This window comes from Paracoccidioides lutzii (assembly GCF_000150705.2).
Source record: "Paracoccidioides lutzii Pb01 unplaced genomic scaffold supercont2.6, whole genome shotgun sequence".
In the NCBI taxonomy this organism is placed as follows: domain Eukaryota; kingdom Fungi; phylum Ascomycota; class Eurotiomycetes; order Onygenales; family Ajellomycetaceae; genus Paracoccidioides; species Paracoccidioides lutzii.
Window position 1 is genome coordinate 8,451 of NW_015440952.1, and position 25,794 is coordinate 34,244.

The window sequence follows — 25,794 nt, forward strand, 5'->3', positions numbered from 1 at the left end:
TGATAGACTGTAAAAAGTCATCTCTTAATGTCTAATTTCTTACACATCTGAGTTCAAAACATGCTTGTGAAAGCTGACCCTTAATCTGACACTACTGCTTTATAGATGTCATGTTAAGAGATAATGTTGTAAAGAAATACTCTAGTCACTATCTCTGTATCAGTTTTCTTAACTGCTTTTAATATAATTCTCTTGGTCAGTCTGTCTGTTATAATCATAATGTTTGTATATTCTTTAAAGCTTGATAAGTTCACAATAAAATTCATAGAAAGCTTCTGCCACATATGTTCAAAAATGAAAAGAGGCTTAAGCAGTCCTTGACATCAATCTCTTCATGCAGTGTTTGATTTGCAAAGATGACAGTTCCTGATTATTCTTCTTACATCATTGACATAGTCTGACCAGTAGAACTCATATCTTAGAACTTCTACTGTTTGCTCTCACTCAGAATGATCAGTAAGAGATGAGTCATGAGTCTTGTGCACTAATCTGATTTGAAGAGGTTTAAAGTCTGACACTCACTTATGATCTCAAAAGAGAAGCTCTTTGTTCTCATTTAAAAAGCACTCAGAGACAGAGGTCTTAATGCTAAGTTCAGAAGAAAATCTGAATCTTTTCTCACAAAAAGTCTACTTCAGACACTGCAGAATCTTATCATTTTTATGAGTCTCATTTCACTGAGCTTGAAGAGACATCTCAAATTTCATACTGGCAGCAGTCACTCTTGATTTCATTTCAGATGCCAGTATATTAAACTTAAGTAGTTGAGCTTGTCTCTGCTTGATTCTCTCATCATCAGCACTCTTAACATGTTCTGCTCTCTTTATGATAGAGTGTCTGATTCAGTGTTCAACTTCTCTAGCTGATAATTAATTCTGAAGTTGAATTGATAGAAAATATCCATTCAATATAGCTGTCTTTCATTTAGTCTATATGTAGTCATGAAGTATTCTAGATTCTTATGATCTGTGAGGATCTTGAATTTCTTTACACTTCATAGCTCAGTATTCCATTTCTTTAAACACTCAATTATTGTTAATAACTTCTTATCATGAATCTAATAGTTGCATTCTGCAGGTGAATGCTTGTGAGAGAAGAAGACACATAAGTGTAGAATGCTCTGCTCATCATATTGTAGCAGCACTTCTTCTGAGACATAATCTGAGAAGTCTGTTTTCAATATAGTCTCATAGTCAGAGTCAAATTGAAGCAGAATTAGAGCAGAGATAAACATTGATTTTAGATATTTAAAAGCTTTCTCAATCTTGCTCATCTAAAAAAAAGAAATATTCTTGCATGTAAGAATTGTCAGTAAGGTCATGATCTTTGAGAATCCTTGATAAATTATCTATAGAAATTAACAAAATCTAAAAATTCTTATACACTCTTAAGAGTAGTAAATGTCACTCATTTCAAAACAGCTTCAACCTTCTCTGAATTCATTCATATACCCTTGTCTGCTTCAATGATGAATTCAAGATATTTTGTACTATTCATCTTGAACTTACTCTTTTTGATGTCTGCCTGCAAGTCTGCTTTCTATAGACACATAAGTATCTTTTGTACATGCTCACAATGCTTCTGTAAGCTTCTTGAGAAAAATATCAAAATGTCATCTAAATAGACTGAGCAGAAGTCATCTAGATATCCATATAATACTCAGTTGATATATTTTTAAAATGTGCTCAGAGCATTGGCCAAATTAAAGGGTGTAATCAGCCACTCAAATAGTCTGTATCTGGTTCTAAAGACTGTCATCCACTCATCATCTTCCATGATTCAAATCTTGTGAAAAGCTGCAATAATGTTCAGCTTAGTGAATCATTTAGCCTGTCTAATTCACTGTAAAGTCTCACTGATTAATGGTAAAGAATATCAGTCCTTTCAGATGATTTTGTTAAAAGCTTGATAGTTCATACAGAATCTTAGTCCACCCCCAGACTTCTTTGTAAATAGTACAAAGACAGCTGCAGGAGAGTTGCTCACTTTAATAAAACTATTATCTAGATAATTTGTAAGAGTCTTTCACAAAGTCAGTAGTTCCTCTCAAAACATATTATATAGTAAGCTCTAAGAGGGTTGTTCTATACTATCATCAGTTTTTTTAATCAGTTCAATCCCATGATCTCTATCTGAGTCATGAAGTGAGGGTAGAGCATCAGTAGCTTTCTTATCAAATACATTTAAAAACTTATGATAATGTTCAGGCAGCTTTTCTCTAAGATCAATCTTTGATTTCACTTCTAGAGTCTTTTGAATGTCAGTCAAACTGACAGTGAAGATCTCAATGTTTCACTTCTCTCAAGTGCTTGCAAGCATAGAGAAGCTTATGGCAGAGATGAAAATTACATTAGCTTTTGCATTTGAACTAGACTCTATCTCTATACCACTCTCTTCAAATCTCACAATTCTTTGATAAAGGATCATGGTCGCCTTTTGCTGGGCCAGCCAGAGGTTGTCTAGATACATATCATGACCATGTAACTCATTCACCATGTAGAGAAAGGCCTGTTCAGTTATGTGATCATCTATATCAATTTGAATGCCAGTCATCATGCTTATAAAGAGTTCCATAGAGTCTTCAAAGCTGGTTATTTTAACAGAGGGAATTTCAATGCACAGAAGCTTATGCTTATTAATATAGAATTGAGAAATAAGATCATAGACATTACATTTACTATCTATTATTGCTCTAGTCAAAAAGGCATTATCTAGTAGAGTATCAACAGTGAAGGGTTTGAATATCATCTTAGATTTAAATCTTCTTCATTGCTTCTTCATAAGCTTCTTATTTTGCTCCTTCTAGTGTCTTTTGATTAGAGCTACTCTTTTCCTGAATTCTCACTCATATCCACATTGTCATTATTCAGTACTGGCTTATGAATCACCTTAGCTATCATGAGAGTGGCAGGGCATCTGAGAGGTTTGAACAGATAACTCTTAATCATATAATCTTTAGCTTCACATCTCAGGCACAGACCTTGCTCTTTTCATCAATTAATCTCTGTCTGATTTATCAATTTGATGTAGTGAGTGCTTGAAGTCACAGCATCAGGAGAGAGATTCATCAGATCATCAGTGGAAGCTTGAGACTAATTTTGTCAATCAAAAACAGCATGATGAAGTGAAAAGTGTGGATTAGATGTTGTATGATCTGAAAAAGATCTGCTCTCATGATATTTAGATCACTGTATTAAAGTCTTAAGCTCAGAAAGTTGATGATCAACTAATCTAAGCTCCTTGCAGTAATTCTTGTATAGAGATGATTCTCTTACACTCATCATGCCTTCTCTCAGCTCCATGCTTAGGGCAGATTTCAAATACCTCTTTTTAATATGATTATCTCATTCATGATCACCAGCTTTCAGCAGTAGCTGATTAAATTCAAGTAGAAAGTCAAAGAGAGCTCTTCTACTCTGTTATAGATTGTTGAGCTTTTGCATAGCCTTTTTCTATTGTGCAAAATCACTAAAGAGCATGCATGTCTGCTTCAGTAAGCTCTCTACTGTGAAGTTAATCTTGTCCTTATTATTCTCAATTCAGAGATAAACTCAAGCTGCTGCTATTTCTTCTAGTCTCAAGTACATATATCAAGTACATTTCTTATTATTATCTAAAGCTTTCCCATTGATCTTAAGTTTTGATTGAAGCTTTAGCTCTCACTGAGGGTAGTGCTTCAGATTAGAATCATCATACTTCTCACAGTCTGATAGCTTGGTCTTTGATCTTCTGACTACAATAAATAATTGTAAGTTTAATTGAGAGAAAGTTGATGTTGAGGTGTTCAAAGCTTGTTGTAGATTAGCTATTTCAGCTTGCTGAGCTGCTATTAAATCCCTGTTCTCACACTGGACCTGTTCCTGCTGTTGAAGAAAGATCATTCATTGTTGTTCAAAGCTGCTTAGAGTATCCCTGCTCATTGCTTTGTGTTGATTCATTTGTGTATTCATTGTACAAGTCTGCCACTTTATCTCATTCAGCTAGACATTTTCAATGTTGCTCATTCATTTGTTAGCATGATTGCTAACTTAGTCTATTTATATACTAGTGCTATCACTGAGCTTCATAATGTAGGATTTAAGACTCTCAATAGTCTATCATATATCAGCATGTTTGCTGAGCTTCATGATACAGAATTAAGACTCTCAGTGGCCTATCAATAAAAGGAGTGAAGCAATTCATAATGTAAAGAGTTAAGCTCTAAGAACTAGAGGCTAGTCCTCCTATATAACAAGGACGAATTGCTTGGGAAAGGGAAGAAAAGAATGAGATGAGAACACAAGCTTAAGCAAGCTTGCGTAGCATGATCACGTGCGCACATGCAAACAATGACTAGGCTGAGTCAGCCAGCCAGAGCAAATCTAGGTGTTCAGCCCCTTATAAGATTCAATTGTGTCAGATCATAGATCACAATTTACTTTAAACTTCTGAAGTGAGTTCATCAGATGATTAAAAGTTAAGCTGAAGCTTTCATCAGCTCATCATATACAAACACATGATCAGACTGAAATTGTCTATCTGTTAGGCTCAGCGTCCGACCGAGCCCGACCGAAGGCCGGTGCCCGGTTAGACTCGACGTCGGATTAAGCTCGGCGCCCGATTAGGCCTAATCCATATCACGTGACCACACGACCATGCAGGTGGTTATAATCCACGCAGGCCCCCAGCACCCCCTTTCATCCCATCAAGCTTAGTATTTCGTTATATAGCAGTTAGCAACGCAGAGAGTCTTTCTTCTTATGCAGCTCGCATTCGCTCCCTAACACAATACTAAGCTTCCCTTCTACCTTCTCACTCAGGTTTCAGCAGAAAACTTGAGTGCCTCAGTTGAATTAGAACCTGCTAGTTCAGAGCCTGACAACGCGTCAGATCAACTGCTAAGACAACAGCACTGTTGAAGACAACGGCTCAATCCAACATCAGATGGCCACCACAGGCTCCCAACCCCCTGGAAGGGGCCGAAAGGACTGGCGATACCTCCTAACAAGACCAACTGACCAACCACGCGTCTCAATTGAGGAATTCAGAGAGGCAATCCACTCGGACAGCGACCGTGTTTATAATGAGTTGGCGGCGATCTTCGATGGCATCTTTGACGATGAAAAAACACTAAGGGATACAATCACACGTCTGAGGATGGAACGGAACAACGCCACTGACCAGGCCGCTGTCAAGCAAAGCCAGATTGATGAGCTAATTGCTGAACGCGATGAACTTAGCCACACCCTGGTCCGCATGACAGTCAGCAACCAAGCAGCAAGTCGAGGTGTCACCCCCTCTGAGACTACCCGGAGGTCTGTCAAGATTGATGACCCAAAACACCTCACTGACGGCAAGGAGCCAAAATTTGAACACTGGCTCTCCCGGATGAAGAACAAGCTCCGGGAGAACGCTGACCACTACCCTACTGAACGCATGAGGATTGCATACATCGAAAACCGGACTGATGGGGACGCGGCACGTCACATTGCGCCCCGTATGGAAGAGGACCACCCCGAGCAATATCAGACTGCAGAAGAGATATTTGAGCACCTCAAGTCAATATATGAGGATGCTAACAAGCTGCAAAATGCCAAGAGTGATTATCGCAAGCTGATTATGCGCAATGGGGACAATTATCATGAATTTGTCACAAAATTCTTACACCTGGCAGGTGAGGCCAAGATTGCCAGGGGGGACTACAAGACAGACTTCAATGACAAGCTGTCCTTTGACCTCCAGAAGATGGTAGCAGTAGCCAATGCGACCACTGATACATATGCTGAGTTTCAGAAAATCTGTGCGCAGGCAGCTCACACCCTCCAGACAATCAATGCCACCCAGAAATCAAAGAGCTCGCGGGGAAATGGGCCTAATACCTTCAAGCAGAACACCCTGCGGACCGCCAACAGTCAAACACCCCCCAGCATCTCTACAACAAAATCCCCTACTGTGAAGGAGGCCTTGAGCTCTCGTCCGGATATTCAGTGCTACTACTGTAAGGAAAAAGGCCACATTGCCAGGAACTGCCCTGCAAAGCAGAAGTCCCAGCAGGTGATTGCTGAGCTCACAGGGAATGATGCCCCTGAGCCCTCAGCAGATTCAGGAAAAGAGTGAGCCTGAGAGAAGACTCCACCTCAGGTAGTTCAATAGTCTGTGAGAGGTTTGAGATGAAGGACTTGATTGGGGGGAAAAGCTTTAATGTGCCAATCAAATTAGCCTACAATGGAATTGCTACTTCTACAAATTCTCTTGCTGATACTGGAGCAAATGGAGCGAATTTTATTGATACCCGATATGCCATAGAATTGGCAAGATTCTTTGATAGGAAGTTTCAAGAACTCCCATTCAAATGCCGCATGAAGGGATACAATGGCGCCCCCGGCGGGGTGATAGACCGCACATTGACCCTAAACCTCTGGGTGGATGGCCGGAGATTTCAGAATGTCCCTCTGCTGGTAACAGACCTAGGCCAGCACCCTGTCATCCTGGGACGGAAGTGGTTGGCAGCACAGGATATATGGCTTGATGTTAAAAACCAACGCCTGGTTTGGCCGAGTGAACGGTCTATCCCTGAACAGGTGGCGGAGCCGATGTTGAAGATAGTACCCTGGTCAGTACTGAAGCGCCCAGACCCCAAGCCTGAGCATCAGGCGGATGTGGAACGAAGAGAGATCAAGCTGGATGAGGAGATCAGACAGGAGCATCAGGCTCAGCTCCGCAGATTGAAAGGGACCAGCTCAGTCGTGATGCCTGAGACGAGGCAGGGGCTGACCTGGGAGGAGACAGCACCACAGATGATGGATATGAACTTCATTGGGGCTGCTTCCTTCCATGGTTATATGAAGAACAAGAAGTCAACAGTCTTCATAACCAGTCTGTATGAAATTGATAAACAGCTTGAGGAGAAGTGGGGTTTAGTGGGAGCTGAGGATGAGTCTGATGAGGAGCTGATCAGCAACTTACCAGAATGGTTGAAAGGCCGGGAGGACTGCTTCTCAAAGAAAGCATCAGATGAACTGCCCCCCCTACGGAAGAATGTTGATTTTAAAATAGAGCTCCAGCCTGATGTTGACCTCACCCAGGGCATTGGACATGCGCCTCTATATAAGATGAATCTAGAGGAACTAGAGGCAGTGAAGACCTACCTTGAAGCCAACCTAGCAAAGGGTTTCATCACCCCAAGTTCAGCCCCCTACGCCTCCCCAATCCTGATTGCCCGTAGTGGGAAGAAGCTACGATTCTGTGTTGACTTTCGCAAGCTGAATGCTATAACCAAACGAGATCAGTATCCCTTGCCCCTGATAGATGAGCTGATGGACCGACTCAATGGGGCGAAATACTTTACAAAGTTGGACATTCGGCAGGGGTTCCATCGCATCCGAATGGACCCTGAGTCTGAGGACCTGACCACCTTTAGAACCCGCTACGGGACCTATAAATATCGGGTGGTCCCCTTTGGCCTTACAAACGCCCCTGCCTGCTTTCAACGGTTTGTTAACAGTATCTTCTTTGACTACCTGGACAAGTTTATGACAGCATTCATGGATGATCTTCTAATCTATAGCAAGAATCTGGAGGAGCACAAGCAGCAGGTAAACTCAGTGCTAGACCGACTAAAGACAGCGGGTTTGCAAGCCAGCATCCAGAAATGTGAGTTTGCAGTCCAGAGGACAAAATACCTAGGGTTCATCATCAGTACAGAAGGGATTGAGGCAGACCCAGAGAAGACAGCTGCCATTGTGAGATGGCAGGCCCCCACCACAGTCAAAGGAGTCCAGTCATTCCTAGGATTTGGCAATTTCTACCGACGATTCATAAGGAACTACAGCCGAATCGCAAAGCCACTGTACCAATTGACAAAGAAGACTACCCCATTTGTGTGGACATCAGAATGCAAATCAGCCTTTGAAAAACTGAAGAGGCAGCTGGTGGAGGCTCCAACACTGCGTTACTATGACCCTGAGCGGGAGACTCGTATTGAGACTGACGCCTCTGACGGAGTAGTGGCTGGGGTACTAAGTCAAAGATTTGAAAATGACCTTTGGCACCCAGTAGCCTTCTATTCAAAGACAATGAATGGTGCAGAGCTTAATTATGAAGTTCATGATAAGGAAATGCTGGCAGTAGTCCGGGCCTTACAAGAATGGCGGGCAGAGCTTGAGGGACTACAACAGGAGGAATGATTCAAGATCCTCACTGATCATCGTGCACTGGAATACTTCATGACTACCAAGAAGCTGAATGCACGTCAAGCCCGCTGGGCAGAGTTCCTCTCCCGTTTCTACTTTGAGATCAAGTATCGACCAGGCAAGGCCAACCTGCTAGCAGACGCACTGAGCAGGCCTGAGCAGGTTAGAAGGCAACAGGACGGCCGTATGCAGATCCTCCTAGGACCAGAGACCCTCGACCCCCAGATCACTCCCTCTACAGACATTGCTAGCATCAACTCCTCAGAGAAAGAGAGCATTGCTGAATGCATAGTGTCTCTAAACAAGACAGCCACCTCAATTGAGCCCCTGCGGCAGCAGGCAGATGATGAGAATAGTCCCTATACAATGGAGGACAATGTGCTACGGTACAATGGAAGACTAGTGGTGCCTGTTCAGGAAAAGGAAACCCTGATAGCCAAGCTACTGCAGGAAATTCATGATCAAGCTTCAACAGCACACCCTGGAGGACGAAAGACCCTGGCCCTGGTGCAATCACGCTATTGGTGGGCCACCTGGCGGACAGACGTCCTACGCTATATTCGGAACTGCCATGTGTGCCGGATCAGTAAAATTCCAAGAGATAAGACTCCTGGTTTGCTAAAGCCATTACCAATACCAGAACGGGCATGGCAGCATATTGCAATGGACTTCATGGACGTGCCGAAAAGCAAAACAGGTTATGATGCCATTTTGGTCATAGTATGCCGGCTAAGCAAGAAGACAATCTCCATTCCAACCACCCGGGGAGTTACAGCCCAGGAGCTGGCCCGACTATTCATTCGATTCTACTATTCATACAATGGGGCGCCTGACTCAATTGTCTCTGACCGAGGCCCCCAGTTCATATCAAGCTTTTGGGATGAGTTTACACAGATCCTGGGCATAAAACTGAAACTCTCAACGGCGCATCATGCACAAACTGATGGACAGACAGAAGTGGTGAATCAATACATTGCCACCCGTCTTCGCCCCTATGTCAGTTACTACCAAGACGACTGGGATGAGTGGCTGCCCATTATAGACCATGCCTCCGCAGCTACCCCAAACGCTTCCACAGGGATCTCCCCCTTCCTCGCAGCAAATGGATATGAACCCCGAATGTCATTTGACTGGCAACCACTGGCGGAGAAATTGGACATGAATGAGAAAAGAAATTGAGAAGCAGCAAGGAGCTTCATTCACCGAATGAGAGAGATCTGGAACCAGGCGAGTAAAGGCATAAAGACAGCACAGGAACAGATGAAGAGGCAGACTGACAAGCACCATTGAGAGCCTGACTTTGCAGTAGGAGATTTTTGTTTATCTAACATTGAAATCATACAAGATGGATCGACCAAGCCGTAAACTGGCAGAGCAGAATGCCGGCCCCTTCAGAATCCTGGAAAAGGTGGGCAATGCCTACAAACTGGACCTCCCCATAACAATGAAAATTCATTCAATCTTCTCCCCAGACAAGCTACGCAAGGACTCCAGAGACCCTCTACCTGGCCAGACTATCAGACCACCAGACCCAATTGAAATAGATGGTGAGAATGAATGGGAAATAGATCGTATACTGGCCAGTAGAATAAGCCGGAGCAAGCTGCAGTATCGGGTGCGCTGGAAGGGGTTTGATGAGGATTCTTCATGGTACCCCGCTCGCGACTTCAAAGGATCACCACACGCCATACGCGACTTCCATGAGGCTAACCCTACAAAAGCTGGACCCCCAAGGCGACTAGATGAGTGGCTGAAGGCATGGGAGACAGACAGCTACCTGAAGGACGAGGTTGATGACGACCTACCGGCATGAGGACATGCCTGCCCCTAGACCGGGGGGTGATGTTAGGCTCAGCGTCCGACCGAGCCCGACCGAAGGCCGGTGCCCGGTTAGACTCGACGTCGGATTAAGCTCGGCGCCCGATTAGGCCTAATCCATATCACGTGACCACACGACCATGCAGGTGGTTATAATCCACGCAGGCCCCCAGCACCCCCTTTCATCCCATCAAGCTTAGTATTTCGTTATATAGCAGTTAGCAACGCAGAGAGTCTTTCTTCTTATGCAGCTCGCATTCGCTCCCTAACACTATCAATATCTAATGATCAAGCTTCATCTATATATAAAGCTCTGATAAATAAATCAATTGAGATAATATTCTTTCTAACTGCATATAAATATAAATTTTTAATATTCTTTAATTGAAAGTCACTGCTAAAGACATTATCTAGAGAAGAGAAGTTTAAACAAGAAGATGTCTGACAGCACATCATTCAAATGAAGAAGATCTGAAAGCTAATAGCTGATAATATAAAAAAGATGCAAAAAATTATAAAATTACAGATCAACAAGCACTGTTAGAAGTCAAATTTTGAGATAAGAAATAAGATCTTTCTGTTACTTAAGAACTATAGAATTCAACACCTCAGTAGAAAGCTTATAAAGTAAAATGAAGATTTATTTGAGATTATTGAAAGAGTTGACAATAGCTACAGACTAAGACTACTGAACAGCATGAAAATTCACTCAATATTCTCTTCTGATAAGCTATAGAAAGCTGTAAATGATTCTCTACCAGAATAACTAAATGAGACATCAGAATCAGTTAAGATACAAAGAGAAAATGAGTAAAAAGTTGAGAATATTTTAACAAGCTATGTCTTCTATGAAAAGCTTCAATACTGAATAAAATAATTAAAATTTGATAAAGATTTAACATAGTATTTAGTATAAAATCTAAAGAGATTATCATATCTGATTTGATAATTTTTTACTATAAATTCAACAAAAGCGGAGTCTTTAAAATAATTAAATAAATGACTGAAGGCTTGAAAAAAGAAAAACTACTTAGCAGATAAAATAAATGATAATCTACCAGCATGAGAACATGCTTAAGCTTCAAAAAAAGATAATATAATAGTGTAAAACAGACTTATATTTAATCTTCTTAACAGTATAATCATACAAACTGAGATGATCAATAATTACAACTGCTTAAACAATAATAAACAACTCTATAAATACTCTATATATGAAAAACATATAAATATAGCAATTATCTAGCAATTGTACTAAGAAAAAAAGCTATATAAATAAAGTTTTTTTCAAATTTATCTTTTAGAAATTATTTTAGTATTTGCTCAAATAGCTTATCTAATTGACAATCAAATATCTATTTATCTGTATCTACATTAAAGTTATAATAATTTTATTTTAATTATATAAGATTATATATTATATTTATATTTTTAATAATTATAATATTTTATTATTTAAGATTTTTTACAATTTTATAAAATATACTACTTATGATCAACTTATTATTCATTAATAATAAGTTAATCTATTAAAATATTATAATATTTATTATTATATCTTTAATTATAACTATATAAGATATAATTTTAATTTATACCTTCTTACTCAGTACTTTTAATTATTTATTATTATATATTAATATTTTTTTGATATTTAATATATCTGTGATTAATATTATATTATTATATAAAAAAATTTAACTATTATTATTATTTTTTTAAATTTATCAGATAGATTGATATATATTTTAATTATAATTACTGCTGATTTGATTTTCTTCATTAAGAGATTTATACTATTATATTGTAACATTATAATTTTATACAATATATAATTTAATACTATTTTAACTAATAAATTTATAATTATCATAGTTATTCAAAAAGTATTTTGATATATATTATTTATTTTAATATTTTTTATATTTATTATCTTTTTTATTTTTATTAATAAGATTTTTTTAATACTTTTCTTAAATGATAATAGTAGCATTTTTATTTGATTTAATTTTTATTTATTTATTTATTTTTATTTTTATTATAAAAAATTTTATTTAATTTATATATAACTGCTTTATATTTAATTATTATTTACTTTTAATCAGAGTTTTTATTATATATATATTTTTTATTTTATTATTTATTGTTAATTAAGTCTTTTAATCTTTATTTATTATTTAAAATATTATAAAAAAATAATATTATTAAAAAAATAAATTTTGAATAATAATTAATAATAATAATAATAATAATAATAATAATAATAATAATAATTTTTTTTAAAAATTAAATTATAATTTTTATTATATATATAATTTATTAATATTATTAATATTTTATTTAATTTAATTAATTATTTTATTAAATAATTATTAAAGTTATAAAAACTATATTAAAATTTATTATTAATCTTTAAATTTTAAACTATATTATAAATTATAAAAAAAAATAATAATAAAAATATTATTATAATTATTAATAATTTAAAGTATTTAATATTTTTTTAACTAAAGTTATAATTTTAAAACTTTATATTTCTTTTTATTATTTTTAATTTTAATTATATTTTACAATAGAATAATAATTAAAGTTATTATTATTAAATATCTACTCAGTTAATATATTAATAATAAATAAAATTAAAAAAATATATAATATTTATAAAAATTATAAAAATATTATAAATATTTAAATTTTTATAAAATTTAAGAAAAACTTTTTAAAAATAGATAATAAGTTTAAGATAGTTGATCTATCTTAGTTTATTTATATTTAAAATAATAATTATATATTAAAAAATATTCTTACTGAAATAATTATTTTTATTATTGATTTAATTGATCAAAGATTTAAAGTAAAATTAAAAAAAAGTTTCTAGAAGAACTTCTCTATTCTAGAAAGAGATTTCATTGAAATTCACTATTTAAAGTGATATTCTGTAAAGTTTCATTTTCTTTGTTTATCATGAAAAATTTAAAAACGCATTAAAAACTACATCAAATAGAAAGTGTAGATCTCTTAATATTTAAAAGATAAATAAGATGATATAGATCAAATTAAGCAAATAGTCACTGATTTCGACAAGATAACTCCTGCATTGGCCGCGTTTGGGCGCAAAACGGGTCTCATAACCTGACAGAATGGCAAGCTTGGTTGATTGCAAAGATTTGCTAGCTATGAGAACGACTATATGATGGAAAATATGTCACGTGACGTAAGTGTCCGACATTGAACATCGCAACCTTAGCGGCTCGATTTGATTTTAAATTGACTGAATTTATAAGCTTTAATAGCTAACAAAGAAGCCTTCCTTCCTGACTAGAAGCTTGACCTTTTGTTTTTGTGGGCATATTGAATGATTTAACAAGTGAGAATAGTTAGGATGAAAAGCAGTCCATTCAATGATGGATTACATTATGTATGTTCGAGGCGAATCATTGTATCTACGTAACTTTCAAACATTGCATGATTTTGATGTTCGCTCAGGCCAATTCTAAATGGGTGGCTTGTCTGTTCAAGTAACTGCCTATGTAACTACCTGGGTAGGTACATGTACCTAGGTAGTTAACCAAGGAGAGAAGAACACTAGTAGTCAAGAACAATAATATGATGCAGATGAATCTTCACTGATGCTCATTATGGTCAGAAATGCATGAAGTAAAAAAAAATAATTGATTTGAAAAACATTTTCTCACTGAATCATACAGAGAGCAATCTGCTAATGCAATTCAAATTAGTAGTTTCGCGCAAATCTGACACAGCATGAAAATAATCCATCCACATTGACTCCCTAATGCAGTAACAAAATGGACCGAAATCCTACGGCTATAAAAAGGTGGCACACCTCCCTTCTTTTGATATGCTACCACAAAGCATCTTTGAATTTTGGAGCTCTTCCTGTCCAAGAATGGTCTCAAGGTTTCTTATATGTGATACGAGGGAAGAGGAGCGGTGTGTGGGTTTGAATCTGGACTAGTAAAGTATGGTCTGGTACCCACTTCAAGCTCGAAGCATTGTTGGCTTGCAGTCCAACCAAAGTTGACGTCATTCACTCATGGTGGTAAGGGAAATGCATGATGACGAAAGTGCTCCACTTTAAAATGTGAAAAAAGTGAACATCACTGCATTCTCAGGAGAGGAATTCGGGTACACATAAAAAGCCTCTGATATCAGAAAGAAAAGACCAGAAAGAAAAAAATAGGAGAGATTTATGGCACGAGAAGTAAGAGAGATATATTTTTATTTGTCTTTGCCCTCCAGTCTCTCTGAAAGTAAAGAGTAATTTATTTTGGAACCGCTGATTATCATCAGGTCATTGAGTGCTTGGATGCGATGAATCTGCTCTTATTAAGTGGAGGGGACGGTTCTGCAGCAAACTCACTTTACCGTCACCATCACAACCACCGTCACATACGGCCTTTCATTCATGAATCATCATCGAAGGGATCTGGATAGTATATGTTTGGACACCCCTGCTACCTCTATGGAATATGACAGTGACACCGAAACTTTCCTTTCCTAAGCAAATCATATCACCCCGTTAATAGAAAGCCGCGGAAAGATAATAGCATGCAGCTAAAGTCAGCCGGGGAATTCTTGAAAAAGCCATTGGATGTTTCTGTCTTACGTGGAGATAGTGCTCGCAAGTCGAATCGTTAGACAGATCAGACTTCTCTCCTCTTTTATTTTTCCATAATTAGTTTTATTCCTATTATTATTATTCAGCCTCATCTCAATCCGGCCACTTGTCGGTCATGAGAATTCCCACAGGATTTGATAACGCCGGCAGTGGATATTTTACTGGGTATGAAAGGCACAGCACAACGTTTGTTCCCTTAATTTACTTCGCTCCATGATTTCTGAAGCTTCTACACTCCCAAGTCCACCTAACTATCTCATATGGGAACACTTCATCATATCTTAGCCCCCTCTCCTCTCTCTCACTACGCTGTGGGCTGGAACGAGACCCACTTGCGAGCCAGCCCTGATGACCAAGAGGTGATAGGACATGAACGCTTTTAAGGTTATATGGGATCCACTATTGCGTCACTCATTTATTCAGGATTCACTGATGAGATAATGGACGTCAACCGGTTAAGATCCGGCTCTGATGCCTGACACTGCCGATTTAAAGGACTGGAGTGGGATGAATGGGTTTCAACGCGATAAACTGGCATAAAAAAATGTTGTTGAAATATGGGGGAGTGGAGACCTGAAGAATAGTTAAAGTAGCCAATGCGCTGGTCGAGGTTTTTTTTTTTTTTTTTTATTTTGTTTTGTTTTCGCGATGGTGCCAGATACTAATAGTGACCATTGTTCCTCCTTGAGGGACACGACCAAAAAAAAGGCACGACACCAGGGCTAGGCTAGTCAACAATGATGACCAGCCAAGAGAGAACTTGCGCTGGTAAAAGTAGTACATACTTAATTACAAGCTTGCCAAATCCATGGCCCGGCTTTGTTCTCAGTCGGGGAAAGTCGTTGCTTCCTGCCAAGCGGGCCAGCCAACATGTGAATGCTGTAATATGTATGCAATAAATAATGGGGTCGCCACGAGAATAAGATAAGATGGGGATAAATAACCACACCTGCACTTCTATTTACGCGATCCTAGCACCAGCTTGTCCTGCCCCTTTCTGAATTGCGGTAAATGAAGGGGCTAGTTTGGGTGTGGGGAGTGGAGAGTGGAGAGTTAGGGTGGGGAAGGATGAAGAGGGAGGAGGGGAGGAGGAGGAGAGGAGGAGAGGAGGGGAGGAGGAGAGGAGGAGAGGAGAGGATGCTCCCTCCTTTCCCTTCCCGCACTTCTAAGATGCCAGACATGAAGCATGCTATGAACCATATGAATGATTTCATTGGGCACAGGTGGATATGCAGTTCATGAAAGACTCAGAAAGGGTCTTCAGGGCCTTCTTTGCTAATGGCACGTTACTATCAAGGACGTACCACTAAATAGGGCAAATCTTTTTAGTGGATCTATCTCAAACTGATATGCAAAATAGCGCATGGCTTCCTTTCGAGATAATTCGAATCTCAAATGCGTCTGTGACTCTTGTTATGATCAGTTAGGACAAACAGTCGAGCATTTATTAAGAGGCTTGGAATTTTGATTTGCTTCTTTAGGTCACTAACCCTTATGAGAATTTCTCTCCAACCACGCTTCCCTGCGTCCCGGGTCAACCTTAATCCATATAATGATGATAACATGAAATGAGGAATCGGGGTTCCATATACTTTCTATCTTGCGCTCCCAACAACTGATGTTTCACCTTATGGCGTTTCCGACGCGTTCTCATGAACATCGTTTTCCTAGCTTCCCGCCTCTATAATCCGTGAATAATGCCATCAGCAAACCCGTGGAGACTGTACAAATCAGCTATGTGTTATTGTGTTGCCCCAGTTGAGTTGCGGCCCCGGTATAGTTCAGGGGCCAAGGCAATGGAAGTGAATAATGATTGGAGGGAATAATCTCGTTTGTTTACCAGCTTGCTGCGGCGATCCATGGATTGCTGAGAGTTACCCTCCGCTGGCGGAATGTTTCTTTTTAGGGCGCTCGGATGTGTGTTTGGTGAGCCGGCATAATCTACCGTCTGGGGGCACGCGTGTATCGGGTGTTGTTGTACCGTCCAGAGTAATTTTATCGCCAATAATATATCTTAATCCTTTTTTCCTTCCTGACCTTCCCCACAGGGAGGCTAGACAATTTCCATCGTTTAACTAATGTTTTTTCCTTACAGGATCAAAATTTGCCAAGCTATGCAACTGATAAGAGATGAAAAAAAAGGGCAATGGACCAGCCACAATTTTCGTGATTTGTTAACTACCTAGATAGTATCCTATCTAATACTATGTCAGATCTAGCAGCACTTTTTAACTGGAAATATTTTGGATAGTTATCTGTGTGTAGGTGTGTGTAACTTTTCTGCTCTCACAATTGATACTACCCTGCTAGCACAACTGAGGTGAATGAAACCGCATCAAACATGCATCTGATGAGAACATGGGATGTAAGCAAAAATGAGTTTGTGCTCTGTTACGTCATCGGTAAATGTCACTGTTACAGGTGACAAGAAGTTGAATACTCCGTAAATGGGGGGGACATTTGAGTTCAACTGCCATTGCGCTTCTTTTGAACTAATAACTAGTAGGATAGATTCAGATTACTAAGAAGAGTATCTGTGAACAATCCTCTTCATCCTTTTTTATTTTATTTTATTTTTATTGATTTTTAATTTTCTTAACAACAATAATTCGAAACTTGCTCGAGATGTGGTACTTGTGCTTCGTGGTTCATTGGTAAAGGCATAGCTATAAATGGGGAAACCAGTCAACTAGGTGGGGAGCCCTCCACTCTAAGAGCCCGGGCGCCACATCCCTGCGGTGCTAAGTAAAGATCATACCCGCTTGACTAAATGATAGGGGCACAGGCTATTCAACTCCCGGCGTCTTTTAAGGGCAGTCTAGGGATATCATTCTTCATGAAACTCAAGCTTCTGGTTTTTTCGCCAACATAATATTCTACATTAACTAGTTAATAGTGAGCAAGTTAACTAATACATATAATTGAAAAGTAATGAAAAAATGAAGAAAAGAGACTCAAGCCTGGCCTCACCCATCAGAGAGGGTCAACATTGTTCCTTTGAATCACATTCTCCCTTTTTCCCACTCACCAACCAACCAACCAACCAACCAACCAACCCCACACCCCACACCCTCCCCCTTCATATTTCTTCTTTTCTGTTTTCTCCTTGCTGTTCTTTCTCTTTCTTCCACGCCCATGTTCCTCTAAGTCATGAGATGTCTCTTTAGCTGCAAGTCTTCCGATGCCGTCTCTCTCTCCCTGAATCCAGTTCCGTGCTACAAATTATGGTATCAAGGATAATAATCAAATAATATTCCCAACCATAGTATAATTTGTCTTCTGTTGAAGACATAACCTAGAGAAGGAACATCCTTTGGATAACAAAACATAGCAAGCGACTTAAGGCTTAGAAGTAGAATTTTTGCAATTGAAAGACCGTCTAGACTGCTGCTATGGCGCCACATACGTTTCTCCCAACTCCCTTCATTAACACTTTTCCTATTAGTCCCTTTTGTATCTTCGTCTGCCGTGTTCAATTCTCATTTCCCTTCTTCTGCTGTGCGAGTAAACAGGAGGTTTAGATTCTCTCATCTCATTATCACTTTTTTATTATTATTATTAAAAATATATCTCCCTTATTTCTCTTATTTTAACCAAAAATTTTGCCTTTCCCTTTTATATTCTTTCTCTCCGCCTTCGGGTTTCCCCCTAGCCACGCCCATACTTCTCATCCTACATCTCGAGTCCGTTTTGGGGGAACCAATCACCCTACCCGTGCTTAAGATCATCAACCATACACCCTTCTCCCATAACTGTGCCAGACAAGACTCGCAAGGCCTGAGCTTCCCGTTGCTTAGCTTGGACCCGTTTTGTCCCGCAAATAAAATAATTCGTTCCCGCCCCGAAACATCATCCAACGGTCCTGTCACTGTCCTTAACCACTCCGCTGATTATGATCAACTCAACAACAAACACAAAAACACACAAATACTTCCCTTACAACTCACGTCACACACCACATATCATTGATAGACTGTTTTACCTACACAGGATAGTTTCTTTTATTGATTTAGGAAATTGAGACTTCCCCAAAGACAATAGCAGGATCTATTTTATATATGCCTTGACATGATTTACCTGATTTGCTGTTCGGCGTAATACTGGATACGGCCTTGAGTTGTGTTTTAAGAAACTCTCCCCGGAGAAAACGTTTGGCGCAGGTAATGTTAGTCTTCCGCCTCCCTTTTCGTCATCCTTCAGATCCTTTGACTGCTCCCATTTTCTGTTGATTTTGCGCTTTTTCCTTTTTCTCTCTTTATGCAAAATCATGTGGACTGGTTTGGTTGTGTTGCGATCGTCTTCTATAAAACGATGGCACGCTCACGCCATACTAAATAAAATAACTATTGAAACTGCATGGAGTTTGAAAGCAAGATGTTGCAGATATCGTGAATGCTTAACGATGACGAGATAGTTGCGAAGGTTCTGAGACAGGCGGATAGCTGGTTGACGATCGATATCAATACCATACTTTTCAGTGGGGGATCCTATGCTTCCTTTGCCCCTCTTGAATTTGTGGTTGTGTTTTTTTGACTCTTTTTTGCCACGATAATTCAAGCACTTTATTCTATTCTGCTTCTTCCTCCTTCTTCTCTATTTAACCATCAGGTTTACTATCTTATTACATGGAATTTTATTTGCTGACCTGACGCTTGCTACAACAACACCCTCAAATAGACAAAATTCACATCAATATAGTCACAACACGCCAGCCACGACGTCAACGAACTTGGACGCAGCTATAGTTTCCTCGTCTTACCTTACCTCACTTCCCTCCATAGAAAAAGCTACCAACGAATGTGCTTGTCTCCTTCCTACTGGAGAATCCAAAGAGACGAAAGCCTCTTACATATTCCACATTGCACAGACGATCGGTTTGCCTTGCTATCCGGTCTACGCCACCCTCCTACCCAGTCGCTTTATGTGAGGCCTTTCTCCTCTCCAACCTCCCATAAAACCCGTCAAACCTATCAGCTTATCAAGTGCGAGTGCAAGTGCTTGACTGCAAGCAAAATGTCTCATCTGGCCTACCAACCCCACACATCCATTCGACGTAGCCCGTCCTCTTCCTCTAACATGCCACCTTTAGCAACACCTTCCACGGTACGTCAAACCGACATCATACTTCATTTCGTTTCATTTCATTCAGATTTCATATATTTCTGCTTATGCATTTCTAACCTTGACATTTTACACCTGTATATAGACAGACGATAGCACGCCCGATCTCTCCACCCTAGGCGACCACGTGGAGCAAACAACATTCGAACAAATTCTAGAAATGGATGATGACGATGCGAGTCGTGAATTCAGTAAAAGTATAGTGTATGGATTCTTCGATCAGGCTGAGACTACATTTCGAGAAATGGAGGACGCAATGTGAGTGTTCTGTGGCTACATGGCCATTTTCCATTGCCCCATTTTCCCGCCCCAAGCACCCATTTTACCTATGACGTCACCTCCAGTCACGCTCCCCTCCTCTTTTGAAATTTTCCCTTAGCACCACCACCACCACGACGAATGTAGCCCCCGCATCGCATTTCATGTACAAAATCCCTCACAAATATATATCCGCCATACAAAGTTATAAAGTTGCTAACCAAAATTAATATCTTTTGAAACCCCCATATATAGTACTGCGAAAGACATTAAAGAAGTCACTCAACTAGGTCACTTCCTCAAAGGCTCGTCGGCAACGCTAGGACTTACGAAGGTGAAAGAGGCGTGTGAGAAAATTCAACATATCGGCGCTGGCATAGACGATTCAGGAACTGTGGAGGAACCAGACCTGAATTCTTCGCTGACAAGTATTAAGAAGACGCTTGGTGATGTGAAACGTGATTATAATGATATAGTGACGAGGTTTAAAAAGTTTTATGGAGAGAAAGCTTGAGATATATAACAATAATGTTTGGGTTGGGTTGGGCTAGGTCATGTGGCTGAGGGGATTGAGATCGAGATCGAGATCTGGGGAATCTGGTATTGGCCTCTCCTATATTAGCTATTAAACGGTCTCGAGGCCAGTAGTTCTGAAGAAGTCTGGACGCGAGGAAGGGAGATATAGGCATGTTATGGACTAATGTCATGTTATGTGGTATGTTTTCTTTTCTAATTTTTCACTGTTTCTTTTGTTCCCTTTTTTCATTTTCTACTTAGCTTTTCGTCCTTTTATGGTTGCTGTCTGGCGCGATTTTCTTTTTTCCGAGATGTGGAATTCTTTTCCTTTGTTCTATTTCTCCTCTTTCTTATTTCGATATCATTGTTGTCACTCTTCAGTGCTCTTTCTATGTAACTGTCATTCTCCTATCTCCAGCTTTTCCGCTCTCTCTACCGTCGACTACTTCTCATCTTGGATATCATGTTATGTCATCTCCAATCATCCCCTTCCTTTTTTTTTTTTTTTTTTTTTTTCTTTTTCTCTGGGCTTCGTATTCCAACTCACTCCTCATTGAAACGATTCCTCCATCCTGAATTTCTTCTCTCGCCTTTGCTCTGCCGCAACATACTCACACCTGTTGCTCTATGTCTAGCCATTTACTCATCTATGTTCAATCTTCCTTCCCTTCCTCATCTACTCCCACGCTCAGGGGGGAAAAAAGAACGAGAGAATCAAGGGAAAACAAAGAGGAAATGACTGATTCCCTTTTATTTTAATTGATTAAACTTTTCCTTCCACGTCTTCCTTCCTTTCTGTCAGGAATGTCGCGTTTTCCTATCGCTGAGGCTCCGGTGACACCTTTTTTACCTCTCCGACTTTATCATATTTCCCTCCCTTATCTCAGATTGAGAAACGAGAAGAAGTTTAGGGTATTTAAATGACTCGTTCTCATTCATTTATTTTTCTTCTCCTTCTCTTTTTTGTTTTCTTTGTTTTTCTCTTTCTCTTCTTCCTCTTTATTCTGTTATCACTTCTTCTCATGTTCAATGCGTCAATTGTTGTTTTGATACTTGATATAAAAAGCGTGGCTGTTTCTTTCTTTCTTTCCGGTTTCTCCTTCTATGTGTACATGCAAGTGAACATATTAGCAAGCGAATGACAGCTTTTGCTTTTTTCTTGCTCTTTTGCTTTAAAAATGTGCCCAAGGAGAAAGGGATATTAAAACGGGAGCCGTTAAGAATGTACTAGGCGCAAGCTAGTGAGATTGCAGGTTGCCCCTTTTTAGAGCCAGAGACTGGGGCTTGAGATGAGGATGGCATTAAGTCCAGTTGGACTCAACTGATTAAAATGAACATGAATACATATGAATTTAAAAATTATTTCCTTAACCAACCCGCTGGGCTATTATTATATAGAGGGACGCCGTGCAAGTGTAATTGATAGTTGAATATCGACTCTGTTATCCATACATCCACGTGATTAACCCCAGTCTACGCTAGCTAGATGCGGCCTAGCCCCTATTTTCTCTGGTCTTACGTCCCTTTCTGCCCAAGGGAATCTGCCTGTCATTCAACCAAAGTTAACTTTTTCCTGTTTCCCTCCCCCTTCTCCAGTCTTGCTATTTCCTCATTCCTTGTCCCGGGTTTCAACTTCGCCTTAACGTCTCTCGCTAGGCGCGTCTTAATAAACAAACGTATACATATACATATACATATACATTTATATATAAATGTACGCAATATAACACTTTTTGTCTTTTACTTCCTTCAACCCCCGTTAGACTAAATCACCCCCTTTTTAGAGACACAAAACTAGTTCGCAAGAAGGAAACAACTGAACTTCTGGAGACGTATTGTTAATTTCCTATTGCCCCACACCCTTCCTCCCCCGCGCAAAAACGTCACAATGCGTCTCTCATCGACCATGCTCCTCCTTCCAGTTTTGGCTGCGGCGCAAGACCAGATCCCACTCGGGGAACGGTTACAGGGATGGCTCAGCAAAGTCAAATCTTTCATCCCATCCGCGACGCCCGTGCTATCCCCGACTGCCAAATCTACTGCTGTGACTGCGGACACAGCTGCGGGCTCAAAAGCGGGCCCCAAAATCGTCAACAAGGAGGTCGTCTCCATCAAATTGGCAAATTGGCAGTCGATACTTGCTCCTACCAGTGAAGGTTCGGCTGAACAGTGGTTGATTTACGTGACTGGTGCGAATAAAACGTGTTTTGGACGTTGTGCGAAGGCGAATAAGGCTTGGGAGGTATGTTTTGCTGTTGATATTTTTATTTATTTTTATTTATTTATTTATATTTGTTTATATTTTAAAAATACATCCCCGTTTAGTTTAGCTTTTTATTTTTGGCATGCCCCGCAGATCAAACCAGACTAACCACTTTAAAACCCAAAATAGGACTCTATCCCCCTTCTCTCCGCAGATGCATCTTCCCCTTCCCTCGCTAAGGTCAACTGTGAATCTGAAGGAATTCTCTGCTCCATCTGGTCTGCGTCTCCCCCAAGCATCTGGTATTGGCAGGTCCCTTCCCGCCAATTGGGACAGCCAAAGCCAGCGACACCAATCCACGTCGTTCGCCTAAACGCGACCACCGTTGATGCTGAGACCATCTACAAGATACACTCGGAGAAGACCTGGAAGAAGAACGGGCCTTATAACAGCATTTTCCACCCTGTCGATGGCACACTGGCGCAGTATGGTCTTAATGTGCCCCTTGGATATGTGCTGTTCGGGCTAGGTATGGTTCCTAGTTGGCTTCTGATGGTGGTTATTAGCTTTGCTAGCAGGACTTTGATGTAAGGACTTTCTTTTTTTTCTTTTCTCTCACACTTTCTCCTTTCTCCTTTCTTGTTTATTTTGTTGTTTTGATCCTGATTATATATATATTTCAACAGGGGCCGGAGAATGGGTCCGCCACGACCACAGGTTGCTCCCCCCGCAGGAGCTGCCCGGTAAGGTATAATAATGTGCGTAGGTTATTTTTGATGTGCTATTGGATAGTTATTTATCATCTTGAATTTAATTAACCGATGTTTCCGATTTTTCTTTGCATGGGATATCCGGGGAATATATCTGGTTGTATATAACACGTCGATTTTGCTGGCTTTCTCTTTTTATTCTCGTTTTTTGTGTAATGGGCATATCACGAATGATGCATATGTCATAAGATTATAAAAGAAACGGACAATCGATAGTTTTTTCATACTTCTCTTCATCCTTTACCCCAATCGTTTTCTTTTTTGGGGGTACTCTGATAGATGGCTTCGTGCGTCGGTTTCGGCGATACTTTGACACTCAGGGACGTTGGAAGAGCAGTTGTCCGAAAGGAACATGGTTTTTAATTTTTGTCTTGGCTAAAAAACGGTACAATGAAACCAAATCTACAAGACTAATACTAGTTACATCCTGCATCCTTTGTGGGTAACTATTAATCATTCGTCGTGGGATCATACATAACCCGCGTGTTAGTTCGCGCTGCCACAAAGAATAATAATTGCCTTTCGATATATAGAGCTTCTAACTTTTGTTTTCCTACCAACGTATTTACCAACCCAACCCTCACGACACCTCTAAACACCTCTGTAACCAAACAATAATAATATCAAATATATCTAACTCCCTACCTAACTACCTCCTTACTTATTTACCTAATATACAGCATATATTATGGCCTCACCTCCACTCATAACGGAGCGCACTCCACCCACCACCACCGCCCTCGTCATCGCAGCCGCTATACTTGCTGGCATCGCGGGCTTTTTCATCGGGCAGGGCGCATCGTTGGGAATTTTTGGGTCCAGTACGACAACATCGAAACGAAGGGGGAAGAGTGGTGGGGAGAGGAAGAGTTGGCCAAATAGCTACGACGTGAAAGTCCATTCTGAGTCGGAGAGTGTGGAGGACAGTGAGGATGAGGAAGCGGACGGAGGGGGAGGGGAGTTAGCTGTGTTCGAAGGGAATACGGATGAGGTTAAGCTTGTGCTTGTTGTTAGGACTGATTTGGGAATGGGGAAGGGTTTGTTCTTCCTTCTATTCTCTTGTTCCTTTCGTTCCCTTTTACTTCTGCCCCGGGGATGAATCCCTCCATATGTACATCCCCAATATCACCATATCCTACGATTCTACACAAAGATCCAACTAACCAAGAAATCAAAAAACCCTCCACCACAGGTAAAATCGCCGCACAATGCTCCCATGCCACCCTCGCCTGCTACAAATATTACTTCTCACGTGCACCGGACTCCCCCATCCTCAAGCGCTGGGAGCGGGGCGGACAGGCTAAAGTTGCGTTGCAGGTTAAGAGTGAGGAGGAGCTGTTGTTGCTACAGGCACAGGCTGTCAGTTTGGGTCTGTGTGCGCAGGTCATTCAGGATGCGGGTCGGACGCAGATTGCCAGTGGGAGTCGGACAGTGTTGGGTATTTTGGGGCCGAAGGGGGTGGTGGATGGGGTTACGGGGTCATTGAAATTGTTGTGATTTTGATATAGATGTTGTGCTTTTTTCATTGATTTTCAGGGATGGAGGTTTTTACGATATCCTTCGGGATTGTTTGATATTGTGGTATGCTATTGGACTTTGTACTGTACTATAGACATATATATTGCGCCCTGGAGAACCAGATAATAGAAAGATACCCGTCGGAATGAAAAGGGGATGCATGATTTCTCTCCCACAAAAGAGCTTCGTAAAATTCCTAACAGATAGCACTGTATCATAAATCATCCATCTTAATTCTCCCTTTTTCCCTCCCAAGTGCCAACACACTCACAGTACATAAATTGAATTGAATTGATGTTGGCAAGTCATGGTTTTTCCCTAACCTCATCAGCCGACGGCCATAATCGGTAAAGGGAGGTGGAATATGACGCCCACAACAGACACCCGGCCATCTCACCGAGCTCACCAACCCGCAAAGAAGAAGGGAGCTCAAGGTAGAATGTTAATCTATTATTAATGAAACTAAAAGAAAACCGGGCTGCTGAGATTCCCTCTGAGATCTGTCGACCGGAAATTGACACCATGAGAAGAGAAAAAGAAAAACTCCGTGATGGCTCCATGTATCGTCGAGATGTCCAGCAATGACAACCGAAACACAGCCAGAGTACGAATACTCTGGTGGATCAGGACTGCTGGACACAGATCTGGTTTTGTTGTGATGAGGAGAGAAAAGAAAAAAAAGAAAGAGAGAAATTGAACGTTGAATATCTTTTTATTTGTTATTAGTGGTTTGAATGAAGCGCTAGGCCTAATTGGGATCGGGTCGGATTTAAGTGAAAT

General features: G+C 40.1%; 5 protein-coding genes across 5 annotated transcripts; all 5 read left to right on the forward strand.

The window, feature by feature from the left end:
* Window positions 1-4,923: 4,923 nt before the first annotated feature.
* Window positions 4,924-6,096, forward strand: PAAG_02597 (hypothetical protein; the record flags this gene model as incomplete). The annotated part of the gene is made up of 1 exon (XM_002795075.1): window positions 4,924-6,096. One exon carries the CDS (start codon window positions 4,924-4,926, stop codon window positions 6,094-6,096), a length of 1,173 nt encoding a protein of 390 aa, XP_002795121.1.
* Window positions 6,097-9,516: 3,420 nt separating this feature from the next.
* Window positions 9,517-9,984, forward strand: PAAG_11521 (hypothetical protein; the record flags this gene model as incomplete). The annotated part of the gene is made up of 1 exon (XM_015847158.1): window positions 9,517-9,984. The coding sequence occupies one exon, from the start codon at window positions 9,517-9,519 to the stop codon at window positions 9,982-9,984; it is 468 nt and encodes a 155-aa protein (XP_015703182.1).
* A 9,657-nt stretch (window positions 9,985-19,641) lies between these two features.
* PAAG_02599 (hypothetical protein) lies at window positions 19,642-20,521 on the forward strand (the record flags this gene model as incomplete). The annotated part of the gene is made up of 3 exons (XM_002795077.2): window positions 19,642-19,731; window positions 19,835-20,007; window positions 20,263-20,521. 3 exons carry the CDS (start codon window positions 19,642-19,644, stop codon window positions 20,519-20,521), a joined length of 522 nt encoding a protein of 173 aa, XP_002795123.1.
* A 1,890-nt stretch (window positions 20,522-22,411) lies between these two features.
* Window positions 22,412-23,473, forward strand: PAAG_02600 (hypothetical protein; the record flags this gene model as incomplete). Its single annotated transcript, XM_015844691.1, has 3 exons — window positions 22,412-22,765; window positions 22,916-23,313; window positions 23,413-23,473. 3 exons carry the CDS (start codon window positions 22,412-22,414, stop codon window positions 23,471-23,473), a joined length of 813 nt encoding a protein of 270 aa, XP_015701769.1.
* Window positions 23,474-24,184: 711 nt separating this feature from the next.
* PAAG_02601 (hypothetical protein) lies at window positions 24,185-24,993 on the forward strand (the record flags this gene model as incomplete). The annotated part of the gene is made up of 2 exons (XM_002795079.2): window positions 24,185-24,533; window positions 24,689-24,993. The coding sequence occupies 2 exons, from the start codon at window positions 24,185-24,187 to the stop codon at window positions 24,991-24,993; spliced, it is 654 nt and encodes a 217-aa protein (XP_002795125.1).
* Window positions 24,994-25,794: the final 801 nt, after the last annotated feature.